The sequence below is a fragment of the Balaenoptera ricei genome, chromosome 7 (assembly GCF_028023285.1).
Source record: "Balaenoptera ricei isolate mBalRic1 chromosome 7, mBalRic1.hap2, whole genome shotgun sequence".
In the NCBI taxonomy this organism is placed as follows: Eukaryota; Metazoa; Chordata; class Mammalia; order Artiodactyla; family Balaenopteridae; genus Balaenoptera; species Balaenoptera ricei.
The window spans coordinates 62,270,937-62,297,733 of record NC_082645.1 but is presented as its reverse complement, the minus strand read 5'-3'; the positions used below and the strand labels follow the sequence as shown (position 1 = coordinate 62,297,733).

At 35.2% G+C, this 26,797-nt stretch overlaps 1 protein-coding gene across 1 annotated transcript in view; it reads left to right on the top strand.

The window, feature by feature from the left end:
* The window catches only part of OLA1 (Obg like ATPase 1), a 172,446-nt gene that overhangs the window by 141,890 nt on the left and 3,759 nt on the right, over positions 1-26,797 (top strand). The window contains exons 8-10 of the mRNA XM_059927262.1: positions 23,633-23,773; positions 24,464-24,560; positions 26,612-26,734. Coding sequence (XP_059783245.1) covers positions 23,633-23,773; positions 24,464-24,560; positions 26,612-26,734 — 361 coding nt within the window. The remainder of the gene's footprint in view (positions 1-23,632; positions 23,774-24,463; positions 24,561-26,611; positions 26,735-26,797) is intronic.

Here is a 26,797-nt window from a genome sequence, read left to right as displayed (position 1 = left end):
GGTTATTAGTTGATGCACCATTGCATAGCATCACACCAAAATTTTTTTGAATTTCAACAATATTAATTCTTTCGAGAAACACCAAAGATTATGACTACAATGCAGCATTAATTTGGACTTCTTGATATTTAAATAATCTACTACAGACCCTAATCTCTTTCTCTTCACAAAAGGCTGAGCTTCCTGCTGAAAAGTAGTTTGGTTATGATTTTTAATATGAAAGCAGAATGGCAATTTCTCAAACTTTATAGTAAATTGTATTTCAAAGGACTTGTTTGTGGCCAGGTGCTCTGCTTTTGTTAGCTGCTTAGATTGTGATCAGTGAGGTAAACTCATTTATCCATTTGCATGCAATTGAGTAATTTACCATGAAAAGGATGATCGTTTATTTTTTGTTTTGTTTTGGTTTTCGGGTTTTTTTTTTTTGACAAAGGTACTGCATCTGTAGCTTAAGTTTTATAATTGTTGGTTTAACTATTATTTGCAGTAATCATAGTTTCATACAGCTTTAGAAAAACTACAATGCAAAAAATATTTACTTAATCTTTTTTTATGTATGAAGTGTTTTGTTTTTAGTCATTGAATTTGGTTTAAGTTTACTAGGTTGGGGTGAATCAATATGAATTAGACTGTCTGAACTTCAGGTGTGTATTTCTTTTCAAAAATTGTTTGCTCGTCATATTTTTCTAAAAGCTAATTAATTTTGTTCCTGTAAAAACTGTAACTCCTGGGTTAGGAATAGACATATTTCCTTCATATGTCAAAATGAATTACAGTCCTCAAATCATTTTTAGAAATTACCATTTTAATAGCTGAAAGATAAAGATGATTTTCAGCAACTCTTGTTGGTTAAGCAGCTGACAGCCAACAAAAGGAGTAGTGAGATACTTGACTCATTCATTATATAGTTATATGGGTTATGTACCTAGCTTATTCTTTTCGGAAAATATTGAAATGCCCAGAAAATTAAAGAAGATACTGGCTAAGTCTTTTTTTTTTTTTTTTTAATAAATTTATTTATTTATTTATTTATTTTTGGCTGTGTTGGGTCTTCGTTTCTGTGCGAGGGCTTTCTCCAGCTGTGGCGAGCGGGGGCCACTCTTCATCGCGGTGCACGGGCCTCTCACTGTCGTGGCCTCTCCCGTTGCGGAGCACAGGCTCCAGACGCGTAGGCTCAGTAGTTGTGGCTCACGGGCTTAGTTGCTCAGCGGCATGTGGGATCTTCCCAGACCAGGGATCGAACCCGTGTCCCCTGCATTGGCAGGCAGATTCTTAACCACTGCGCCACCAGGGAAGCCCCCTGGCTAAGTCTTTTAGGCTAGATTCCAAGTCATTTTCACTTCAAAAATATTATACTTTAAAAAACAATTCTTTGCAAGTAGAGCACCAAAATTACAGCAAATATACCTGCCATCTTAAGTAGTTAATTTAATATTATGTTTCTAGTATAGAATGACCATGAACAAAGTAAATTTCTTATCAGAAAACAGAAAAAACAAATTATCTGTAAGGAGAAGTCCTATTATTCTTGCAGCAATTAGCATCACTCTTTTGATATATTTGAAATATTCTATGTTGCATGGCATAGATTAATCTAAAAAACAGGACATTGAAGAATTGCTTGAGGCAGTATTATACATTAATTCTGTTTTTAGTTTGCTATAAGATCTAAAGAAGAAACTATATTTGTTTCCATTTAGCAGTAAATAGGAAACACAGAACTCAGAATTCTACAAAGTGTATTTTCTTACCATCTTCATGTTTAAAGGGAAAGAAACCAGGGAAGCATGTGCAGTATAAGATTGTTTTGCATTTTTGTTTTTACATCACCAGATTAAGTATAATGAAACCCATCTGCAAATTGTAGGAAATACTCATGGGTTTTTGTCAAGGACTATAGTATGGTTTTTTTCCCCTTCTTTTTCTTCTGTAGTTTAAAAAAAAATAAATTCAACAAGATATACAGAAAATTAAAAACCTTGTCTGTTATAAAGTTTTGTTTGAGCTTTTTAAACTGAGTGATTAGCAGAAATAATGACCCTGTCAGCCTTAATCACATTAAAATGTGGTTAACATCATTTAATTTTTTCCACTTAATATGCAAAAATTTCCAGTAGATTTGCAGTGAAGGCCATTGAAATTCCATTAGAACAAGAATAAAAATTTCAGGCATCATTTATTCAGAGAAGGAATAAAGGTCTCGATTGAGAACTGCTGAATCTTTCTATTAGAGACACTATGAATCATTACATTGAATGTACTTTACGTTTCGATAGATCTGTGTGTCTGGCTTTTCAAATAGTTGAAAGTCATGTTTTATCATTTTTCATGAGGAGAAATAAGCTAGAATTTCATAATTTTATAAATATCTAAAAGATTACTGAACATTTTATTTTGTACTCACTCAACCTGCTTAAATTTTAAGTAGAAAGTTATTTGTGCCTGAAAAACAAGAAAATGAAAGAATTGATTATTTTAACATGGAACAAACTACATAACCAACCCACAAAATGGACAGGTTGTATTTTAAATAGTTAACTTGGTATATGCCAAATAAGAAATTTAGAATTAAGCACCAAATGACACTAACTCTTTCCCAAAGTCCATAGCTTATCATTTGTCAAGCTTCAACTGGTATGTTATACTGCATTAGCTATGTATAAATTACAGCTGAAGCACGTTCTGTGGTTTCTAGTATTGTTTGTCCTTTTATGATCATTTTTGATATTTGTTGTGATGTAGTAGGAAAAGTTTAATTTTATTTTAAGCAATTAAGAATTGCCTACCATTGGGCTTCCCTGGTGGCGCAGTGGTTGAGAGTCTGCCTGCCAATGCAGCGGACACGGGTTCGAGCCCTGGTCTGGGAAGATCCCACATGCCACGGAGCAACTGGGCCCGTGAGCCACAAGTGCTGAGCCTGCGCGTCTGGAGCCTGTGCTCCGCAACAAGAGAGGCCGCGATGGTGAGAGGCCCGCGCACCGCGATGAGGAGTGGTCCCCACTTGCCGCAACTGGAGAAAGCCCTCGCACAGAAACGAAGACTCAACACAGTCATAAATAAATAAATAAGTAAATAAATAAAAGAATGTGAATTTCTAAAAAAAAAAAAAGAAAAAAAAAAAAAAAGTTTTAAAAAAAAAAAAAAGAATTGCCTACCATTTATACTTTCTTTGGTACGTTTGCATTTGCCAGTATCCTATAAAACTTACATTGAGTGGAATGTTTCTCCCCATTTAAAAAAAAAAGACTGTTACTCTATATACCTGATAAGCAGAAATGGCTTTCTGGACCCATTCCTATCTCTCGGGTAATTAAGTAATTATACAGTGTTGTTGTTGTTGTTGTTTTTTCTTTTTTTTAATCTGTATTTTGTTCCCAAACCATTTGAACCCATTATATAATTACTCTGTGTGTACTTTGTAGTAAAAATACCATTGGAAAATTTATCAGGGAAAGTGTTCCATGCATGTGCTACTCATAATGTATAAATTTCTCCATCCTGGCATGTTTCTGTGTCTGGAAATCTAAGAACATTTAACTGTCTGCTCCTCCTGTTCACCACACCCCTTTTCCCCACCGTGGTTGGCTCCTCTGTCCTCCTCAGAAACCCCTTCCCTGACTACCCTGTCTAGAGTAATCCCCAGACTCCCTTTTGTTCAAAGCATCGTGTGTATTTGCTTCTGAGCACTTAGCATAAGTTATATATCTCACTTATTTGTTTCTCTTTCTGTCCCATAAGAATTTACATTCCATGAAAATGAGGATCATGCCTGTTTTGTTCATTTTATATCTCCAGTGCTTGGCACCAGACTCAGTAAACTTTGTGATTGGTTGAATGGCTGGCTGGATGAAATCAGTTGGCTTTATTCCTTTATGTTTCAACTGTGACTTTTAGCCTTCATTAATAGAAATATGTAGATCACTTGAAGTCTGTCTATTCTGGTTAGATACATCAAAGATTTAGAGCACAGGTAGATGGATGTCTATGCCAGGTGGCAGCGGATGATTTCCATAATGGGTCAGAAAGTAAATAGTTTTGGCTTTGAGGACCACACAGTCTCTGTTACATCTACTCACCTTTGCTGTTGTACTGCAAAGGCAGCTGTAGACAGTATGTAAACAAATGGGCATGGCGTGTGCCAATAAAATTTCATTTATGGACACTTACATTTGAATTTCATATAATTTTACTGTCACAAAATAATCTTCCTTTTTTGTTGTTGTTTTTAAGAGAAATCATTTTTTAATGTAAAAACCCTTCTCAGCTTGTGGGCCATACAAAAATGTGCAATGATTTGCTGACCCCTGTTCTATGCACTTAGCCAAAGACAACCTTTCAATTGTGCACGTGATTATATATCCCCACTCACCTACTGAAGTAGTTCCTCCTCTGTCTCCTGCATCATCAGTTTTTCCTTTCCGAGTGGATGTTTCGCATCAGCATATAGGCATGCTGTCATTTCTCCAATCTTTAGAACAACAGCTTATTTTGACCTCACTTGCCTTACACACTACAGCCCATTCTCTCCTTCCTCTGGAAAGAGTTATATAAGTATTAAATGAAATTACATATATAAGATGCCTGTCATTTTCTCCTTTCCTTTTAAAAGAAATGGAGTTGTACAGTTGTATTTTCTGCGTTACATTGTTTGCAGATTTTCCTTATTTAAAGGAAAACTAGACAACATGACCCCATTGGGAGGCAGGGTGGGGAAGAAGAGGTATATCATAGATGGAAGAAGGCTCCATTTTTTCTTTCTGTCTCTGTCTCTTTCTGAATAAACTGTGCTTAGAAACTTCATGACATTCTCTTGCTTGGCTTTTGGGTGACAGACAGCCTTCCACTTCTAATATCTTTCCTTTACTGATTTTCTCTCTGCCTGTCATGGCTCTTCCCTAGCAATTAGTAATTGAGTGATTCTTGTTAACGTTTTTCACTTGGCCTCTATGCTCATGCCTTCAACTCTAACCTAGATATATGCTAGTGGTTCTCAAAGTTTAGTGTGCACCAGAATCCACTGGAGGGTTTATTAAAACACAGATTGCTGCCTTTACTGCCAGAGTTTCTGATTCATTAGGTCTGGGATGCGGCCTGAGAATTGTCAAGTCCAACAAGTTCCTGGGTGCTGCTGGTGCACGGATGTCACTTTGAGTTGCGCTGCCCTCTGCTAATGATTTGCAAATCCATAGCCTTACTTTTTCCTCTTAGCCCTTTTCAAGTTTCATTATTCCAGAACGTCAACAAGAAATCTCCATTTGGCTATTCCATTATCATTATGAAGCTTAATATGTACAAAACTAAACTCCTTATTTTTTCCTACAATACATCCACAGTAGGAACTACTTTCAAACTTTTTTATCCTTGTTAGTAGCACTGGTACTCTTTGAATCTTTTAAGCTCATCTCTTCAAATCATTTTAACATATCCTTTCATACATCTTATTCAGTTAATCACTAAGTTCCATCTTTTTTCTTCTAAATCTGGCCCTTACTCATTCCTTCCTCTTCCATGACACTGCTTATCAACCCAGACCAAAACTTTATCACTTCATTTTTAAGTTGGGTAACAGCCTCCCAGCTTATCATCCTTGACTTTGTAGGTTGTTTTCCTATGCATGGCATTCTAATTTGCTTTAAACATATTCACGCTGACATTTTCTCAATCCATGATCCTTCATTGAAACGTAGGAGAATATCTTTACAACTTGGGATAGGCAAAGATCCCTCGGATGAAATAGAAAAAATACTAATATAAAAGAAAAAATTGGATTTCATTATAATGAATAGCTTCTGTTCACCAAAAAATACTGTTAAGAAAATGAACAGATTAGCCACAGACTGGAAAAATATATTCACTATACATATATCTGACCAAGGACTTATATCCAGAATATATTTTTAAATTTCTACAAATAAATAATATAAAGACTAATAACCCAATTCTAAGAATGGGCAAAAGACTTAGACATACATTTCACAAAAGAAGATACATGAATAAACACGAAAAGGTACTCAGCATCTTTAAGTCATCAGGGAAAGACAGTTTAAAACCACAGTGAGATGATTTCACAATCACTAAAACGGCTAAAATCAAAATAACTAACAGCACCAAAAGTGGACAAGGAAAGGGGAGCAGGAATTGTTGTATCACCTTGGAAAATTGGCAGTTTATTTCAAGTATACATTTATCCTCTGACCCAGTAATTCCAACTTTTAGAATTTATCTAAAAGAAATGAAAACATATGTTCATAGCTTATAAATGTTTTCTTACACAAAGTAATAATAGCAGCTTTATTCATAATGGCCCAAAACTAGGAGCAACTCACATTAGTAGAAAAATGGATAAATAAATTGTGGCATATTTATGTGATGGAAATCATATACCTCACCAATAAAATACACAGCAACATGGAGAGGCAGTGTGGATTGACTGGGAAAGGTCATAAGGGAACTTTCTGGGGACATGGAAATGTTCTCTGTTTTGGGGTGGTGGTTACATGTGTATATAAAATTCTCAAAATTCATTGAAACGTACAAGATCTATACCTTTTTTAAAGATTTATTATTTTATTTATTTATTTTTGGCTGTGTCTGGTCTTAGTTGTGGTGTGTGGGCTCTTTGTTGCAGCACGTGGGCTTCTCTCTAGTTGTGGCACGCAGGCTCCAGGGCGCATGGGCTCTGTAGTTTGCAGCACGCAGGCTCTCTTAGTTGAGGCGTGCAAGCTCAGTAGTTGTGGCGTGGAGGCTTAGTTGCCCCATGGCATGTGGGATCTTAGTTCCCTGACCAGGGATCAAACATGTGCCCCCTGCACTGGAAGGCAGATTCTTTACCACTGGACCACCAGGGAAGTCCCAAGATCTGTACGTTTTATTTTTTGTTAATTATACTGCAACAAAAAAATAATTTTTAAAAAAGCCACCAATAGCTTCTTGTTCCCTATCAGGTGTATCCAAATATACATTAAAATACCTAAAGAGATAACACGCTGACATGATAAGCTCTGTGAAGACTATGACAATGTTTATCTCATTTATTCCTATCAACCCAGCACTTTGCTAGCACCTAGTAAATATTTAATAAATACCTCTTGTGTGAGTAAATAGTTTTAACACACCATGAATGTTTTTGCACATATTTTATAATAGTTTTTCTAATTACTGTGTGATACGCTATTGTATCGATGTGCTATATTTTATTTCTTAAAGCAAACTATAGTGACATACAATATTATGTTAGTTTCATTGTACAGCATAGTGACTTGGCAGTCAAATACATTATGAGATGGTCACCGTAAGTCTAGTAACCGTTTGTCACCGTATAAAATTATTATAGTATTATTAAATATTCCCTATGCTGTATATTACAGGCCCATGACTTATGTATTTTATAACTGGAAGTTTGTACCTCTTAATCCCTTTGACCTATTTTACCCAACCTCCAGTAACCACCAGTTTGTTCTCTGTGAGTCTGTTTTCATTTTGTTTTGTTTTTTAGATTCCACATATAAGTGAGATCATAGGAATTTGTCTTTCTCTGACTGACTTATTTCACTTAGAATAATAATACCTTCTAGGTCCATCCACCTTGTCACAAATGGCAAAATTTCATTTTTAATGACTGAGTAGTATTCCATTGTGTGTGTGTGCGCGTGTGTGTGTGTGCGTGCGTGTGCACACACGCACACGTGTGTGTTCTTTATCCATTCATCTATCAATGGACACAGGTTACTTCCATATCTTGGCTATTGTAAATAATGCTACAGTGAACATAGGGGTGCATATATCTTTTCTAATTAGTGTTTTTGTTTTCTTCAGGTAAATACCTAGAAGAAGAATTACTGGATCATAGGGTAGTTCTATTTTTAATTTTTTGAGAAACCTTCATACTTTTTCCGTAGTGGCTGCACCAATCTACATTCCCACCAACAGTGCACAAGTATTCCCTTTTCTCTACATCCTCACCAACACTTGTTATTTGTTGTCTTTCTGATGATAACCATTCTGGTAGATATGAGGTGATACGTCATTGTGGTTTTGATTTGCATTTCCCTGATGATTAGTGATATTGGACGTCATTTCAAGTGTCTATTAGCCTTTTGTATTTTTTCTTTGGAGAAGTGTCTATTCAGGTTATCTGCCCATTTTAAAATCAGATTGTTTGGTTTTTGATATTGAGTTGTATGATTCCTTTATATAATTTGGATATTAACCCTTTTCGATTATCCAGATCCCCCAGTGTTTTCTATTGAGGTTATTTGACTTTTTTTTTTTTTTCTCTTCTGGTGAGTAAACTACAATGAACATCCTTGTAGCCATCCAAGAAAGTACATTTTTCCTTAACCCCAGCCAACACTGGGTGTTATTCTTGCTTTAATCTTTACTAATTTGACAGATAAAAAGTGGTATATTATTTTAATTTTTATTTCTTTGATTACAGTGTAAAGATAGGGTACCTTTAATAACTGTTAGACTAATTATTAGAGAAAAGATGTATCTCCACTAGGAACAGAATTAAACATGGGCTTAAGTCAGTTGCATAGCATTTGATTTCTCACTTATAATTATTATTTTGATGTATTCTAAGAGCAGAAATTTTATTGTAAAGTAAGAGAAACCACTCAAGAATATACTTTAACTGTAATATGTCATTAATAAAATTACTTTTGGCAATTTCTTTTCAAGTGAATTTATTTAAAACAGTAGATAAGTGTAGCAGGCAATGAGTAAAGGCAGTAGAGAGAAACCTTTGAACTAAGAATGGGAACGAAGGAATAAAGGTTTTATTAATTTTGTGTCTCCCAATATGGCCAGGGAACAGGAAGTGAGAAGCTGCTTTTTGTACTCAGAGGCAAGTAACAAGTGGTTCCTAGACTGACTCCTTTGATTCATATTGGTTTAGAAATTATAGCAAAGTCAAATATACTTCCTACTGGTTCACTTCAAATCTATTTTTTATATATTTGCATCCCTAGGTAATTTTTTGCCCTTCTTAGAAACTGCCAGAATATCACTCAGCAGTGATTTTAATGAGTAGCAAAACTTGCCGTTTTCCTATACAGCAGACAGGGCAATTTAAGGAGAAAGTAAGAAAGAAAAGACATCCCTTTAAATAAAGTTTGAAGTGGTTAGTGTTTAGACCTGCCTTCTCAGATAAATTTGATTAATAGCCAGATCACAGATAAATATACAACACACTTCTGTTTAAGAAATTTTGTTCTGAACATTGAGGTATTCAAAAAAGGCAAAGCCATTCTTCACTTTATAAATAATAAATGTTGAGCACTTACCTTGTGTCAGATACTATGCTAAGTATATTACATGAACTTTCTTATTTAATCTTTACAGCAACGCTCTGATGTAGATGCTATTATTATCTCCATTTATTGATGAGAAAACTGAGACCTTAGAAAGGTTCCATGACACGGCTAGGATACTTCCTCTCTCTGGCTGCAGTACTCTGTAATCATATTCTATACTGCCTCCCTTTGCAAAGGGATTATGTGTGGGAATCCTTTAATTATAGGATTCCTTTCATTAAAATAAATTAACTTTTGTATTTTATTTACAAAAGTTCATTTTGCATACAATGTCTTCAGTAAAATAATGGACTCTGACGTATTATTACTTGCTAGGACAAACTACAAGCTATGAAACCAACTACAAATTTTGCTAGCTGTGATTCTACTCCCTCATTTCCTAGTTATCCCTTTTCTTGTATAAAAATATTCCACTAAGCCAATTGGCACTTTGTATAAGACTATGCATACCAAATTATGTCAAAATAAATATTCCTATAACAGAGAGTAAGTCTTCTTTCAGAAGCAGCTGGAAGTTTTGCTACAGATTACTTACCACTGACAGGGAAAAGACATTTCATTTCTCATCTAACATGGTTCCATTTAGCATCTGTGAAAATGTCTGTTAATAAGAATAGTTCCATGTATCTATTTGCAACTACTGAAGTTTGCATTAAGAGCTCTTCTCTTTTTTAGTGCTTCTTGCTTTACTGTCCCCAAATCATTGTTCTCCAAAGATACAGAAAGAGTGACTTTCCTTTTTTTACAGTGACTATTTGCCTTGGGTTTGTATCCTTCTGGGTTGCTCCTTTATGAAATACACATGTATCCCACATGGTAAATAGAGGATTTGGATAAACGGGATCATGAGGGAATGGACTTCTTTGTTAGAATATGGAAGCACCCTCCAGAGGCTGAATTAAGAACAACTTCAGGAAGAAGAATCCATATGGGAAAGGAGGTCTGTGCAGATTGATTCTGACATACATACCCATACTTATCTTTCCCTTGGGTGTTTCTTACTTTCTTACTGGCCCACAAAATCCCAGCTCTGTCATGAACAAAAGCCCCTTTCCTTTTCTGCTTTTCCTATTTTTTAAAAAAAGTTATATAACTGAAAAGACCATTAAATGTATTGGTTTCTTTTTCTAAAAATTCTTGATTTTAATGAGGCCAAATTCTTCCTTTATTGAGATTATGCATCCCCTCCTCTTTGTCATGCCTGTGGCACATTACTTCCCCTATCACAATGCTTATCATGCTCTTTTTAAACTATGCATTTGTCTGTTTTTCCTCCCCCATCCCTTACACCCCCTTTTTCAAAGTTGCTTGCCCAAGGTTTAATATAATGCTTATCAGTACACATAGTTATTTACTACATATATTTGCAATCATTGTGCTTGCATTCTTTCCAGTTACTTTAATTCTACAGTAACTGTTGAGAATGACCCCACTCACTGATGGAAACAGCTAAGTTTGGGGGCTAGCCTTTGAAGGCCTCCTTTTTTCTAGGCACTTTAATACATCAACCTGTGAGGATATATTATTTGTGTTATTGATGATTAAACTGAGGTTCAGGAAGCTTAAATGGCTTTCCCAGAATCTTATAGCTGGTATGTGATTAAGCTGGCATTTGAATTAGTACTTGCTTTACTCCAAAATCTCTGCTTTTCTGTTGATCCTTTCTATCTCTGCAGGAAGGTTAGACATTATAGGATCATAGTGTGCAGAATATTCGCACTTTTGTTTTTTATCTTTATATTCTCAGTTCAGCTTTGGGTTTTTTATTTTTCAGATAATTAATATACACAAAATTCTCCCTTTTAAAGTAGGTTTTAGTATATCCACAATGTGCCACCATCACCACTAGATCTAAAACATTTTCATCACCCCAGAAAGAAACCCTTTGTCCACTAGCAGTCACTCTCCATTGCCTCCCCCACCTAGCCCCTGGCAACCACTAATCTACTTTCTGTCTCTTTGGATTTGCCCATTGAGGATATTTCATATAAATTGAATCATACAATATGTAGCCTTTTGTGTGTGGCTTCTTTTACCTAGTATAATGTTTTTCAAAGTTCATCTTTATTGTAGCATGTATCAGTACTTGATTTCTTTTTATGACTGAATTACTTTCCATTGTATGGATATACCACTTACTGTCCATCTTTTTAATTTTACCCATCCTAGTGGGTGTAGAATGCTATTTCATTGTGGTTTTGATTCGCATTTCTCTGATGATTAGTGATACTGAACATCTTAAGTGTTGGCCATTTGTGTATCTCCTTGGGAAAAATGTCTGTTCAAATCCTTTGCCCATTTAAAATTGGGTTTCTGCCTTTTTATTATTGAGTTGTAAGTTTTAATTATTATTGTGTGGTGTTTTTTATTGAAGTGTAGTTGATTTACAATCTTGTGTTAGTTTTAGGTATACAGCAAAGTAATTTAGTTACATATATATTTTTTCAGATTATTTTCCATTGTAGGTTATTATAAAATATTTAATATAGTTCCCTATACTATACAGTAAATCCTTGTCGCATGTCTTGTTATTGAATTTTTTTATGTAGTCTCTCTACTTGGCCCTTATCAGATGTATGATTTCCAAACATTTTTTCCCCCCATTCTATGGATTGTCATTTCACTGTCTTGATAATCTCTTTTAGTGCACAAAATTTTTAATTTTGATAAAGTTTGTGTTTTCTTTGGTTGTTTGTGCTTTGAGTGTCATATCTAACAGACTATTGCCTAATCCAAGGTCGTGAAGATTTCCACCTGCTTTCTTCTAAGAGTTTTATAGTTTTAACTCTTACATTTAGGTCTTTGGTCCATTTTAACTTTTGTTTGTGGATATTCACTTGCCTAAGCCCCATTTGTTAACTGTTATTTCCCCATTGAATTGTTTTGGTACCCTTGTCAAAAATCAATTGACCATGGGCTTCCCTGGTGGCGCAGTGGTTGAGAATCTGCCTGCCAATGCAGGGGACACGGGTTCGAGCCCTGGTCTGGGAAGATCCCACATGCCGCGGAGCAACTAGGCCCGTGAGCCACAACTACTGAGCCTGCGTGTCTGGAGCCTGTGCTCCGCAACAAGAGAGGCCGCGATAGTGAGAGGCCCGCACACCGCGATGAAGAGTGGCCCCCGCTTGCCACAATTAGAGAAAGCACTCGCACAGAAACGAAGAGCCAACACAGCCAAAAATAAAAATTAATTAATTAATTTAAAAAAATCAATTGACCATATCATAAACTCAACAACAAAAAACCCAAATAACACAATTAAAAAATAGACAAAGAACTTGAATAAACATTTCTCCAAAGAAATGTCCATCAGTGAATGAATGGATAAACAAAATGTGGTATGTACATCCAATGGAACATTATTTGGCCTTTAAAAAAAGAAGGAAATCCTGTCATCTGCTATAACATGGATGAAACTTGAGGACATTGTGAAGTAAAATAAGCCAATCACAAAAAAAGACAAAAACTGTATGATTCTACTTATAAGAGGTGTCTAAAGTAGGCACACTCATAAAAACAAAGCACAATGATGGTTTACAGGGGCTGGAGGTGGGGTGGAGTGGGTGGGGTTGTAGAAAACAGTGGATATAAAATTCAGTGGATATAAAATTTCTGTTTTGTAAGATAAAAAAGTTCTGGAGATCCGTTATAGAACAGCGAATATAGTCAACACTACTGAGTGGTACATTTTAAAATGGTTAAGATGGTAAATTTTATGTTATTTTTAACCACAATTACAAAATTTTTAAAAAAATCAGTTGATCTAGCCGTATGGGTGTATTTCTGAACTCTCAAGTCGATTGCATTAGTCTATATGTCTAGTCTTTTGCCAGTGCCACATAGTCTTGATTACTCTAGTTTTATAGTAAGTTTTGAAATATGGAAGGGTGAGACCTTTAATTTTGTTCTTTTCCAAGATTGTTTTGGCTATTGTGGGTTCTTTCATTTTTCATATGAATTTTACGATGGGCATGTCAATTAATGCACAAAAGGCAGCTGGAATTTTGATAGATTGCATTGACTCTGTAGATGAATTATTAACAATGTTAGGTCTTCTAATCCATGAACACGGATGTCTTTCCATTTACTTTGGTATTTAATTTCTATCAATGATGCTTTGTAGTTTTTGTTACAAGTATACTTCTTTTGTTAAATATATTCCTATCTCAGTTTAGTTTTATTTATCATCTATAAGCCCTTCATAAATTTACCCAGTCTCAAAAAAGACTGGATTCTGAAGTTTTCATCATCTTTATGATACTGTATTTCTTTGGCACACTACCGCGATGACATGTGTTGTCACACATGCTCTCTCTCTCTCTCCCCACATATACACATGTTCTCTTATTCCAAGGATCTTCTCCTCTATCTTTCCCAATCTGTCAAAGATAGTCTTTTTGACTTTCTTCATCTTCATAAATAGTCTGGGGATGGTAGTCCCATTTCTGATACCATCTACATTAAAAAATTTGTATCTGTGATAGTTAAATCAAGATTTGCGGCTCTCTCTATAAATTTATGTTTTGATTATAGATTGAATCAACCTTTGTACAAAAGTGGAAGAAAAGATAGTTTATCCTGGGGCACTATGGCCAGAAGTAATTAAATCTCATCTATAGGATCATAATATAGTTCGGAAGTTTTCTTGTAGCTAACAGAGTTTCATAGTCTCAAGCTACAAATATTGATTTATACCTCATGACAACTATTGTTACAGAATATTTCTATGTGTAACATTTAAGATTAGAATATCAAATTGCAAAGAAATGGCAGAGATTCACAAATAATGGCTCTCAGACATCGAAGTGCAGAGTGTTGTAAGGGTTAGGTGCAAATCCCACTTCTAGCGATCATAAATCTAGGTTTTTTGGTAGAGTCCTTAGATTCACAGGTGGTCTAGAAACTATATTTTGAGAAACACTGCTCTAAAGTATCAAAAAATGTACCCTGCTTGGGACCACTTAGTATGAATGCAAATCCTAACCTGGTAGCCTTGCAAGAGGTAAGAAGCCTGAGATGCAGGGAACATTTTGAAGTTTAAGGTGCTCGTTTTGGTACATTCTCAGAGAACCTTGATGGTTCTGACTTGAATTACAGTAGATCAAGCCACAGATTTTACCTTGGGAATGAAAATAATCCCACCATACTATGAGTTTTTCTTTGTAGAGCCTTACCTGAATTAGGTGTACTTCACCTAATGTTGGTATAATTTTTCACTTCACCATTCTAGTAAATGTGCATACCTCCAATGGTCAAGTCAACTATAGCTTACTAATTTCTTTTTTTTTTTTTAACATCTTTATTGAAGTATAATTGCTTTACAATGGTGTGTTAGTTTCTGCTTTATAACAAAGTGAATCAGTTATACATATACATATGTTCCCATATCTCTTCCCTCTTGCATCTCCCTCCCTCCCACCCTCCCTATCCCACCCCTCTAGGTGGTCACAAAGCACCGAGCTGATCTCCCTGTGCTATGCGGCTGCTTCCCACTAGCTATCTATTTTACATTTGGTAGTGTATATATGTCCATGCCACTCTCTCACCCTGTCACATCTTACCCCTCCCCCTCCCCATATCCTCAAGTCCATTCTCTAGTAGGTCTGTGTCTTTATTGCCATCTTGCCACTAGGTTCTTCATGACCTTTTTTTTTTTTTTCCTTAGATTCCATAGATATGTATTAGCATACTGTATTTGTTTTTCTCTTTCTGACTTACTTCACTCTGTATGACAGACTCTAACTCCATCCACCTCATTACAAATACCTCCATTTCATTTCTTTTTCATTTATGGCTGAGTAATATTCCATTATATATATGTGCCACATCTTCTTTATCCATTCATCCGATGATGGACACTTAGGTTGCTTCCATGTCCTGGCTATTGTAAATAGAGCTGCAATGAACATTGTGGTACATGACTCTTTTTGAATTATGGTTTTCTCAGGATATATGCCCAGTAGTGGGATTGCTGGGTCGTATGGTAGTTCTATTTTTAGTTTTTTAAGGAACCTCCATACTGTTCTCCATAGTGGCTGTATCAATTTACATTCCCACCAACAGTGCAAGAGTGTTCCCTTTTCTCCACACCCTCTCCAGCATTTATTGTTTCTAGATTTTTTGATGATGGCCATTCTGACCGGTGTGAGATGATACCTCATTGTAGTTTTGATTTGCATTTCTCTAATGATTAATGATGTTGAGCATTCTTTCATGTGTCTGTTGGCCATCTGTATATCTTCTTTGGAGAAATGTCTATTTAGGTCTTCTGCCCATTTTTGGATTGGGTTGTTTGTTTTTTTGTTATTGAGCTGCATGAGCTGCTTGTAAATCTTGGAGATTAATCCTTTGTCAGTTGCTTCATTTGCAAATATTTTCTCCCATTCTGAGGGTTGTCTTTTGGTCTTGTTTATGGTTTCCTTTGCTGTGCAAAAGCTTTTAAGTTTCATTAGGTCCCATTTGTTTATTTGTGTTTTTATTTCCATTTCTCTAGGAGGTGGGTCAAAAAGGATCTTGCTGTGATTTATGTCATAGAGTGTTCTGCGTATGTTTTCCTCTAAGAGTTTGATAGTGTCTGGCCTGACACTTAGGTCTTTAATCCATTTTGAGTTTATTTTTGTGTATGGTGTCAGGGAGTGTTCTAATTTCATACTTTTACATGTACCTGTCTGAGTTTATTTTTGTGTATGGTGTCAGGGAGTGTTCTAATTTCATACTTTTACATGTACCTGTCCAATTTTCCCAGCACCACTTATTGAAGAGACTGTCTTTTCTCCACTGTATATGCTTGCCTCCTTTATCAAAGATAAGGTGACCATATGTGCGTGGGTTTATCTTTGGGCTTTCTATCCTGTTCCATTGATCTATATTTCTGTTTTTGTGCCAGTACCAAACTGTCTTGATTACTGTTTGCTTACTAATTTCTAAAGGTTGACTCTGGCAGAAGAGACAGGTAGCTAGGAAGTACATACTTACTTCTGAGTGTTCATTACCTAATCTTTTAGATTAACTTTCAGCTTTCCTATTTATTGATCCACCCAACATTTATTGAGCATATGCTTGTGCCAGGCACTGTCATAAGTGGTTCTGGAAATATTGCAGTGAACAAAATATTCAAAAAGTTCCTTTCCCTAATAACTGAGTAAGTGGGTTTACCAATAATGGGTGGAAGATAATAAACATTAAGAACATATGGGACTTCCCTGGCGGTCCAGTGGTTAAGATTCCGCATTTCCACTGCAGGGGGCGTGGGTTCGATTCCTGGTCGGGAAGTTAAGATCCTGCATGCTGCAAGGTATGGCCAAATTAATTAATTAATTTGTAAAAAAAGAACATAATATATCATGTGTGATGAAGAAAAATAAGTCAGGGTGCGGGAATAGAGAGTGACAGGAAATGGAAAAGGAAAGGCTTCTTTTTTAAGATGGTGGAAAGTAACATTTAAGCAGAAATCTGAAGTGCCTAAAGATTTCAGCACTTGTATTTGTTCAATTTCTGGCATATGCCATAAAATGGTAGAATTTTCCATCTTAAAAGGATCATTTAATCATTGAACTTCAGAGTTGTTAAAAACAACAGAACTCTTTCTTCTGATGAAATCTGATGCAAAAATCCAGCATATAAGAATGACGCAGCTCTGGTTAAAATGCAAAAGTGGAGGGTCCAGAACCTCCCTATTCTTCCTCTCTTGCTCTCTCCACCGTTTCTCCTCCTAGCACCTTGGGAGCTCCTATAGGGAACCCGGAACAGTTTGAAAACTACTCAACAGTTTGCAGGTGGGTAAACTAAAGCTAAGAGAACTTAAATACTGCCCGTAGTCCCTCAGCTAGTTATTAGTCAGAGCACTTTCCACTTTGCATCCATTATATGCCAGCGCTGTGCTAGGAGAGTTCTGTAGATATATCAGGGAACAAAGACAAGTCCCTGACCTCAAGAAGTTTTTATTATAGTGGGAGGAGATAACCAAAAAATAGGCAATTTATAGTGTAGGGTGGAGTGTGGTAATAACATCTATCTGTGTGGAAGCTCAGGGAAAGCTCTACAGGAGCTGGTTTCTTAAAGAATACATTGAAGTTAGACCAGTTAAGAGGAGCTGCTATCATATACTCAAATAAAGATAACCCCCAAATGTGGTCATATCAGTATCAAGATGCTTTCAGCTACAAATAACAAAGACAATCCCAACATGTAATAGTTAAACCCAAGGTAGTTTGTCTTCAGGTTTGGTTAATTCAGTGTTCCTGTGACAGTTTCAAGAACAAGTGTTTTTCTCATCTTTCCCTACATCCATTCTTTTGGTCAAAGTATGGCTGCTGGAATTCTAGCGGTAAGATCCAGACATAGTGTCCAGCAGAGACACTCTTCTTTTCCCTTTTTAAGAGCCAAAGGAGCCTTTCAGAATCCTCCTGAAGCCTCTAGCAGGCTTCCTCTCATTCCCTATTGACCAGAACTAGTTCACATGCCCACTCTCAGACAAGTTGCCAGCTGGTGAATGGGATTTCTGTTATTTACACAAAGTAATTAGGATTCACCCTGATGTTTTCTCCTGTTTATTCATTGCAAGATAGTTTTTTATATAAATTTATTTATTTATTATTATTTTTTAGAATTTATTTATTTTATTGATTTTTTTTTTGGCTGTTTTGGGTCTTCGTTCCTGCGCGTGGACTTTCTCTAGTTGCGGTGAGAGGGGGCTACCCTTCGTTGCTTGCGTGGGCTTCTCATTGCGGTGGCTTCTCTTGTTGCAGAGTACAGGCTCTAGGCACGCAGGATTCAGTAGTTGCAGCACACAGGCTCAGTAGTTGTGGCTCAAGGGCTCTAGAGCACAGGCTCAGTAGTTGTGGCGCACGGGCTTAGTTGCTCCGCGGCATGTGGGATCTTCCCAGACCAGGGCTCGAACCCGTGTCCCCTGCATTGACAGGTGGATTCTTAACTACTGTGCCACCAGGGAAGCCCTGTGGTATTAATTTTAGTGCAGGTTTCTAGTATTATTTGTTGGCATTTGTAAAATAACTGGATTAATAATGTTTATGTCATCTTTAAGAAGATAGCCTTACCTTCCACAAGCCTTACTCTTTTTTTTTCTTTTAGAACACTGCAAATCGACATTAATTTGCAGTGATCATGTTTGGAAAATGGAAAAGAAAAATGTGATATCTTAAAGTCATTATTTGGGACTTTGAGCGGTTTTAATAGAAATGGGAGTAAATCTGCAAGGGAGGAGACTAGTGATTATCAGTGCCCCCTGGATTTTTGGTATATCTGTACCTTGAACAACATGAGTGGAACTAGCTTAGTAAAGATCATGTCCTTAATAACATTGACTGAATCATGTTAAGTTACTGCATGAACCAGCCCTGGATCCTCTGACGTATAAGTTGCCTCATTTTCTGAGTACTGACATATGGCTCTTGCCAGCATTTATATTCAGTCAAAAGCAAGATATCAGTGATAATTTTTTTTAAAGTTAAGACCTAGATTCACACAGGAAACCATACAAGGTGTGTATAATGACCTAATATTACCATATGTAACAATTTTAAAGATTTTAAATCTACTTTGATGCTGGAAAGTAGAATAAGCAGATTTGAGAGAGTTCTGATGTTCAACAAAGATATCATAAATGGTAATATAACTTGGCTTTAGAGCTAAGTTAAGCCATCTTTAAAGGATTTTTAGAAAATCAGAATTTGAGTAGCTGGGGATAGTTGAATGGCTGGATGAGCATGAAGTGTAGAAAAGAATAAATTAAAATTCTTATTAAAGTATATTAGAGAAAACTATTTCAGGAGTTTAAGTTTCAATAATTTAGTTTTATGCAGAATATCATACCACTGAGATTCCCATTATAAAGGTAAGTATTGTTTTGTGAAACCAGTCTCAGTTTGGATATGTATATGAAAATAATGTGTGTGTGCACCATATGTTTGAATCAGGTATAAAATCTATTTCTTCTTGTGGGTGATGGTCAAAAAAAGTTTGAAAGCTGTTGTATTAGGACACAATAAAATGGAGGATTTAACTCTAGTATGGAGAGCTTCCAGTTAAGAGGGTAGACTGAACCAATATAGGAGGCTCCCTTCCTGTTTCTAATATATAGAAACACCAGAGGAAATAACCAGGAAAGATAGTATTGATGATGATGTGATATTTTTAGAACGCGGCAGGACTTGAAAGCAAGAAAAAGGATTCTCTAGGTGCCAAAAACAAAGAGGAAACTCAGTGACAGTCGAAAGTGAACTCAACAGTGTATGGCCCTCAGGGAAAACTGAGCTCATATGGCTTAGAGGCCTTAGTTTCCATATAGGAATAAGACTCAGAGCACAGGCCCCAGGCTACAGGTGCTGGAACAAGGCTCACTCATAAAGCGTAGAAAGAGCTGTCCTTTCCAGGATCAGGTACTAGAAAATTGCACCCCCTAGCTCCCACCCCTTCTGGAAAAGGGAAGAAACTGTTATTCTCAGGAAACTAGAGACTGGGACTGTACTATAAGAAGAAGCAGGTCAATTTGCATTACCAATAACCTAGTGCAGAAACTCTAAGCGTCAAAGTGATCTGGAGCCCAAGACCTTCCATAGGTCTTTCCCTAGAAGAAACAACCACAAAACTATGTCAACAACCCAGCAGCTGACCACAGATTCTCTTGGAACAAAATGGCTCCTGCCAAATGACCACACATCCAAGAACAACACAACACATACACAGGAGCCAATGGTTTTGAGAGGTCATTAGCAGATGGCATATGATTGGGGGGGGGTGGGGACAGAGTTATACACAAGAAATTAGAAATAATTAGAGCAGTCTGAAAGGAACTTTTAAGTTAATCTTTTAAAAATTTTGAAAGAGAATAAGAATTCATTAAACAAGAGTAACATGTTACCCAAAAAGAACAGGTAGAATTGAAAGAGAAACAAATATAATTTTTAGATAAAATTTGTATCTGGGAAGAGAAATATAAACCATGTAAATTAACCCTAGGAAAATCAAATTATGGAATCTGGAATTTCAAGATTGGATAAGAAGGTCAGGTTATAAGACCAAAGGTAAATTTGAGACATAATCTTTTAGAAATCTAATGCTAGGTTAATATTAAAGATCTCATTTGTCCGAAGACACTAACAGATCATAACCTGCCAGTGTATCTCAAAGCATAACCCTTTAGCCTGAAAACTGATTGTCCCTGCTTAGTCTCCTTGCTGTGGAATCATTACTAGGAAGAAAAATACAACTAATGGCAGTTCCTCTTTCCATTTGTCCCTCATGAGACTTTGGGGAAATCAGTGTGGCTCCGGCTCCTTATTGGTAATCTCTGGCTTTGTGCAATAATCTATTTATATAAATTTATAAAATGAATGCTCTGAAAGTCTTTACAGTTTAACTCTTTAGAAGTGTACTGTCTTTACTGTTTCTTCTCCCCTCATATAATTTGATATTCTATGACAATATCATTATTATTTTGGTTACTAACAATTAGATAGTTTTCTTTAGACATTTGCTAACATTTGTGTATGGAGATTACTGTCCAGTCACTTTGACAGAATGTACTTGAAATTGTTTTTCTAGTAGTGGTACTGAGCTCAACTTTGATTTTCCATATCCCTCATGTGCCAATAGCTCACATTTTTTAGATGACTAACTATAGTTTGGGGTATGGTTTGTAGCAATAGAATAGACATCTTTCTGCAAAAGGTAACTGGTCCCAATGGGGTTCAAACTTGTGATCTTGGCCTCATTATCACACTTTTGTAACCATAAGACCTAACAGATATATTATATGTATTTCAGTCTATAATCTTGAAATCAAGTCATATTTTTAATTACTCAAGGCTTATTTCAAATATGTAATTAAAAATCACTTTGGGACATTTCTCGCTTTTGTTTGATAGTAAAAGTAACAAAAGTAAAGCAGACAGCCAAAGAACCTAACTCACTTTTCATCTTCCCTGTGTTTTCTATGACAGTGAAAGTCACAAAAGTGAAGCTTGCAGGCAAAGACCTAACTCACTTTACGGAGAGTGCTACGGTACCTTTTTCTTTTAGTGAGGCTATAGCAGGTCTGATGTCAGTCACTTTAGAGACCTTTAGACCTCAGTGCTCATTTATTGCTAAAATGTACCAGCTCTGCTTCTGCATTATGAAGATCATCTGTCAACACTTTGAGATATTCTCCTTTGTTATTAAGCTTGTGATGCTCTACACTGTCAGGTTTTTTGCCAATTATAGTTAAGGTACAATGGTGTATTCACCAGATCAAAGTCTCACATTGGCGGTAGAGGAATGATTTGTAAGTCTTTATTCATCTGAATTGTACAATAGAACACCTGAGGAATGCAAATAATCCCTCTGAGGAATCTGCAGGAAAGGCTGTTAAAATGACAGGGTAAAACTATTGTTATTCTGAATTGATGTTTCAGCCAAAGTAATTATTTCTTATCTTGTTGTCTCATAACAGTTCTAGTTTTATTAGTTATGTTGACCATATTTATGAAACAAAATGTATTTTATATATATGTTATCCTTTTACATGGGCTTGTTTTATTTTACTTTCATTGAATCAATATTTGGTATGTGATTTTCCTTTTTTTTGAATTACATATTTGATTTTGACTTGTATAATAAATGTATGTTACTAAACCATTGATGGTAAATTTTAATATACAGTTTTGTTTGAATACTGTAAGTCTATAAAATAAGTTAGAATCTCATAATGTTATTATAGGCAGAAGTATCAATTTAAATTTTTACTTTTTTCTTTAACCTTTCCTTCATAATTTTAGATAAGAAAATAGCTGGTTTGGATTCCCTATTTTAAAGGATACATACCTTATTCCAAAATACATTTTAGGGATTGGTTCGTTATTTTTAGGATGTGACCAAAAGAGGAAAAAAAATATTATGAAGATCAAAAACCCTGATAAATATTAAATAAGTAAATTATAGGTTAGCCTTGTATAACAAACATGTATGAACTATTGTGTGAATTTTTCATTCCTTTATCCCATTCTACTCAGTAGACCATATTCTTAATTTTCTAATAACTCTCATCCCTGCCATTTTCTTTGATGGGTGAGTGTTGATGAATTTGTGGTTTAGTTCTTGTGTTTCTTATCCACTGTAGTGACATTTGCATTGTTTATTTAAGTATAACTTCCTCACTTTTTTACCATGATAGTTATTAAAACCTTGGTCTAAATATGGGAGACAAGTGGAACTATGTGAGACTATGATATATATTGAACTATGAAATCTATATCCAATTCTATACTAAGCTCTATTCCAGAATCTAGGCACATATGCTATGATTATCTGAGAATAAAAATTAACAATACTAACTGCTGTTAATATTTGTTTACTATATGCCACGCTTTACTTTTCTAGGTTCTTTACCTACATTATAATATGTACTATTATTATCTCCATAGGTGAGGAAACTGAGGCTTAGAAAGGTTTAGTAACCTGCCCAGGAATAAAAAGCTAGCAAAGTGGTAGGATCAGAACCTTGTTAATATACTCACTACACTTATCTCATTTATGTTCTAACTACCACTTGGCTAAAATACTCCACGTTTTGAAACAAATCACTCAATCATGTCTTTTCAGGTAACACAAGATATCAATTTCCTAACTGATTAGGCTTTCCAAACCCTTTTGCTATTAAACTACTTTATTTCCTCTGTAGTTCTATTATTCATGATCCTACAAAAGTGAGATTCATAAGAACAATGTGTACACAATCAACTAAGTTTTTGTAAATCTATATTTCCGGACTTTTTTTTTTTTTTAATTAACAAAAATCTCCCTCAAAACCAGTGACAACTGTAAAGTCTTGTTAGTCCAAGAAGGAACTGAACCAGGCATATAGATATCTGGGTGGAACAAATTATTTATTTGTCAGAGCTCTTCGAAATTAGCTGACGCTTTTAGATGTGATTCCTATAAATATAGAACTTTGTGTTTTTGCTTTTTAAAAGTATACTTTGTAAAGTAAGGAAAATAATAAATCATAACATTGAGGTTTTCAAGGTCACAGTTGTTAATGCTGAACAAATTTAGTGTAACTAAAAAGTTTTAAACTATTTGTATTAGTTCCTATAGATAATGTGTTAAAGTAAAACTAGATTACAGTAAAATATTATGGCGTATACCTGAAGCAATTGCTGCCTGTTAATGCCTTGACCTTGGAAAGCTATACACAAAAAGATGGCATCATAAAACCGTGCAATTCTTATGAATATGTATGTGCTACTTGATAATAATGAATGTGGTACAGTCATGCATGCACTACAAGATAATGTTGTGCCCTTTTTTGTCTGCAGGTTGATAAAAATTAAAGAGTGGGTGGACAAGTATGACCCAGGTGCCTTGGTCATTCCTTTTAGTGGGGCCTTGGAACTCAAGTTGCAAGAATTGAGTGCTGAGGAGAGACAGAAGTATCTGGAAGCGAACATGACACAAAGGTTAATTAGCATTCATTTTCCCTACACTTTATTATCAACTATTTCCTTGCAGTAATTTAATTGCTTGCGCTGATAGAATAATAAATGACAGAGTAATTACCATTATAAAGAGGGAATCTTCTCCTTTCTTTACCATGAGACAGAGTGAAAAGATTTATTTTAAATTAAGTTTTTAACTGTCATCTGTCATCTCCGTACAGTGTTTTAATTATAACATAGGTATTAGTTATGTATATTTTTGAGAAGGAATGATCGCCAAAACTCTTTCGTCATGTTCAGTGGGGGAGGGGAAAGGGTGAATCAGTTGCCTTAATTTTTTCTGAGTAACAGTAATATATTGTTTAAACATTGTATTTCAATCAAATAATTTTGCTTTCATGACCCACGTCCTGGAAATAATTGATATTGGAGGAAAATAATCATAGAATGGGTAGATCAAATTTTTCTTTTTTTTTATAATAAACAATTCAAAATGATATGTTCAGACTAGTACAATTAAACCCAATTTTAGAAGGGATTTTTTACGAATAGTTATGTGCTTTCTGACTTCTTCAAGTGCATTATAAAAGATGAATGGTCATTTACTAATATCTCTAACATTTTCTGCTTGAAATGAATAATTTTAGCTTTGTACTGATCTCTGGCACAATCAACTTATATGTTGAGTGAATTTGTTACATTTTATTTCAGCGCTTTGCCAAAGATCATTAAGGCTGGGTTTGCAGCACTCCAACTAGAATACTTTTTCACTGCAGGCCCAGATGAAGTGCGTGCATGGACCATCAGGGTAAGATTCATACTTATTCATCAGCTATATCCAGTTCCACACTATTGAATTCAGATTGATATCACTGACTTTGAAGTTTGTCATGGTGGCGGTTAGCTAGTCATTACAGATGAGGTTTTTGTCCAGGATAACTTTAATTATTTGTGAGCTGCTGAACAGTGAAAGTGGAGCGGCATTGATTGAGGCAGGTAACAATTGATTCTGCCTATTACATAGTCTGAATTTCTTCATCCTGTAGAATCTGTCTACCCTCCTCCTGTGGTCAGAGATAAGACGCACCAGTATTGTGCTTGCTTAATCTGTGTGACTGGGTTTGTCTGCAGTGAAATTGATGTTGCTTTTCATTTTGTATTCGCTAAGTTTGTTTGGGTTGCGGGTGGTTCTTTCCTCCTTTGCTTTGCTCGGATTACATTTTCAGCAATAAAAGCAATATGACATCATTATGCTCTTCATAGATACACAGTTGGGCTCAAAGAGCTAAACTCAATGTGTAATAATTCATGGCTTTTTAAATTTGAATTCATAAAAGTAGTGTTTATTTTTGCAGTGTTTTATATTCAATCTTCTTTAATAATGTGATATGTATTTTAAATATTGATGTATAACTGATTACCACCAGAAAGAATGACTAATTTATTCCCAGAGGACAATAGAAACTGAACTGTAATGGCCTGCTTTTAAATGAAAATATATTGTAATATGGTAGTTACTGTTGAAAAATATTTTGAAATATATGTAATCCGAAATAGTGTTACAGAATATAAAAATAATGTCAGAACTTTTAGAAATACTCAGTGTCTTATTCATTCTTTTATTATGCTTTTTAAATGTATGCTACATGATAAATTTTAGGGCTGCTTTGATTTCTGTTTTCACTGACTACCTTAATTTATTGTTACATCTATTTTGATTTAAGATGGATAGGAACAGTTTGGAGTCAGTTGAACATAATGTTAAATGCGTTTTGTGAATGTGAGATTCACTTTTCTTTGATCTCCTCTTTCCTTTGTAAAAAAATGTTTGATTGACTTATAACTAAGGTCCTTTTATATAGACTTACAAAATAATGTCAAAGCAAATCCAAGTTGGTAAACAAATTGCCAGGGTTTATTTTTACTATATATTCTAAAGCCTTAAAACTTCCAAACTTAAGTATGTACAGCAGGAAAGATAACATATTCTGGGCTTGAAAATATGAAAGCTGGTTTATCTTAAGACTGATTATAAGTATCCGTGATTTAATGTGCTAAGATATTTAGTCAGGTAAGCATCAGTGAGTAGCCATATTAACCCAATACATCTTTTATTGTAAAAACTGTGCTTTATAGTGTCAGACTCCTTACCACTTTAACATGCTTTATTAAGCAGCCTTTAGGTCACCATTATTTCTCAAATTTCTTTCCATGGTTGTGTGTGTCTGGAATGTATGTCCTTGTAATTTAACATATGGGATAATTATAAGGCATTTCTCTTCCTATATCAACTTGAATTTTCCTTTATGATGGTTAGAGGCAGGGTGTATTATGTAAAGTGTTCAAAATTCTATTAAAATTTTATGAGGATTTTAAAATTATTTGCTGAACATATATTGTATGATTTGTTGGAAATGTCTTAAAAATATCCCTTTATATATTGATTTTTATATGTTCTTTAGATGAGCTGAAATCTTCAAGGCTTTTTATCTTTTTGAAACCTTTGATAATTCAACTTGAAAGCTATTTAAAATCCTTACTTTTTTCCACTGTGAAGAATAGAAAATCGAAATGAAACCTACGCTGAAACCAGACCACTGCATCTAAATCGATAAATCTGTGGATGACTATTAGGAAAAACAAAGCTACGCTTCTTTAATATCTACTGATCTGTCTGTGCTAAATCTGCTGCACAGATAGTGCCCAGTGTTGAAAATGTTCTAATTGTATATCTGACATCTTAACTGATATTAAACTAAGTTTAAGTTGAGCCCAACAGCAGATCAGAGAAAAGAAACTCTACGCTTTCAATCAGTCATCTTAAATGCAATTAGTTTTCTCTGGTCTTTCTATTCAAAGAAAGGGACGAAGGCTCCTCAAGCTGCAGGAAAGATTCACACAGATTTTGAAAAAGGATTCATTATGGCTGAAGTAATGAAATATGAAGATTTTAAAGAGGAAGGTTCTGAAAATGCGGTCAAGGTAAGGAATTATTTTCTAGTTTCACACTTTATAATTTTTGCTAATATGAAGATACTCAGGATT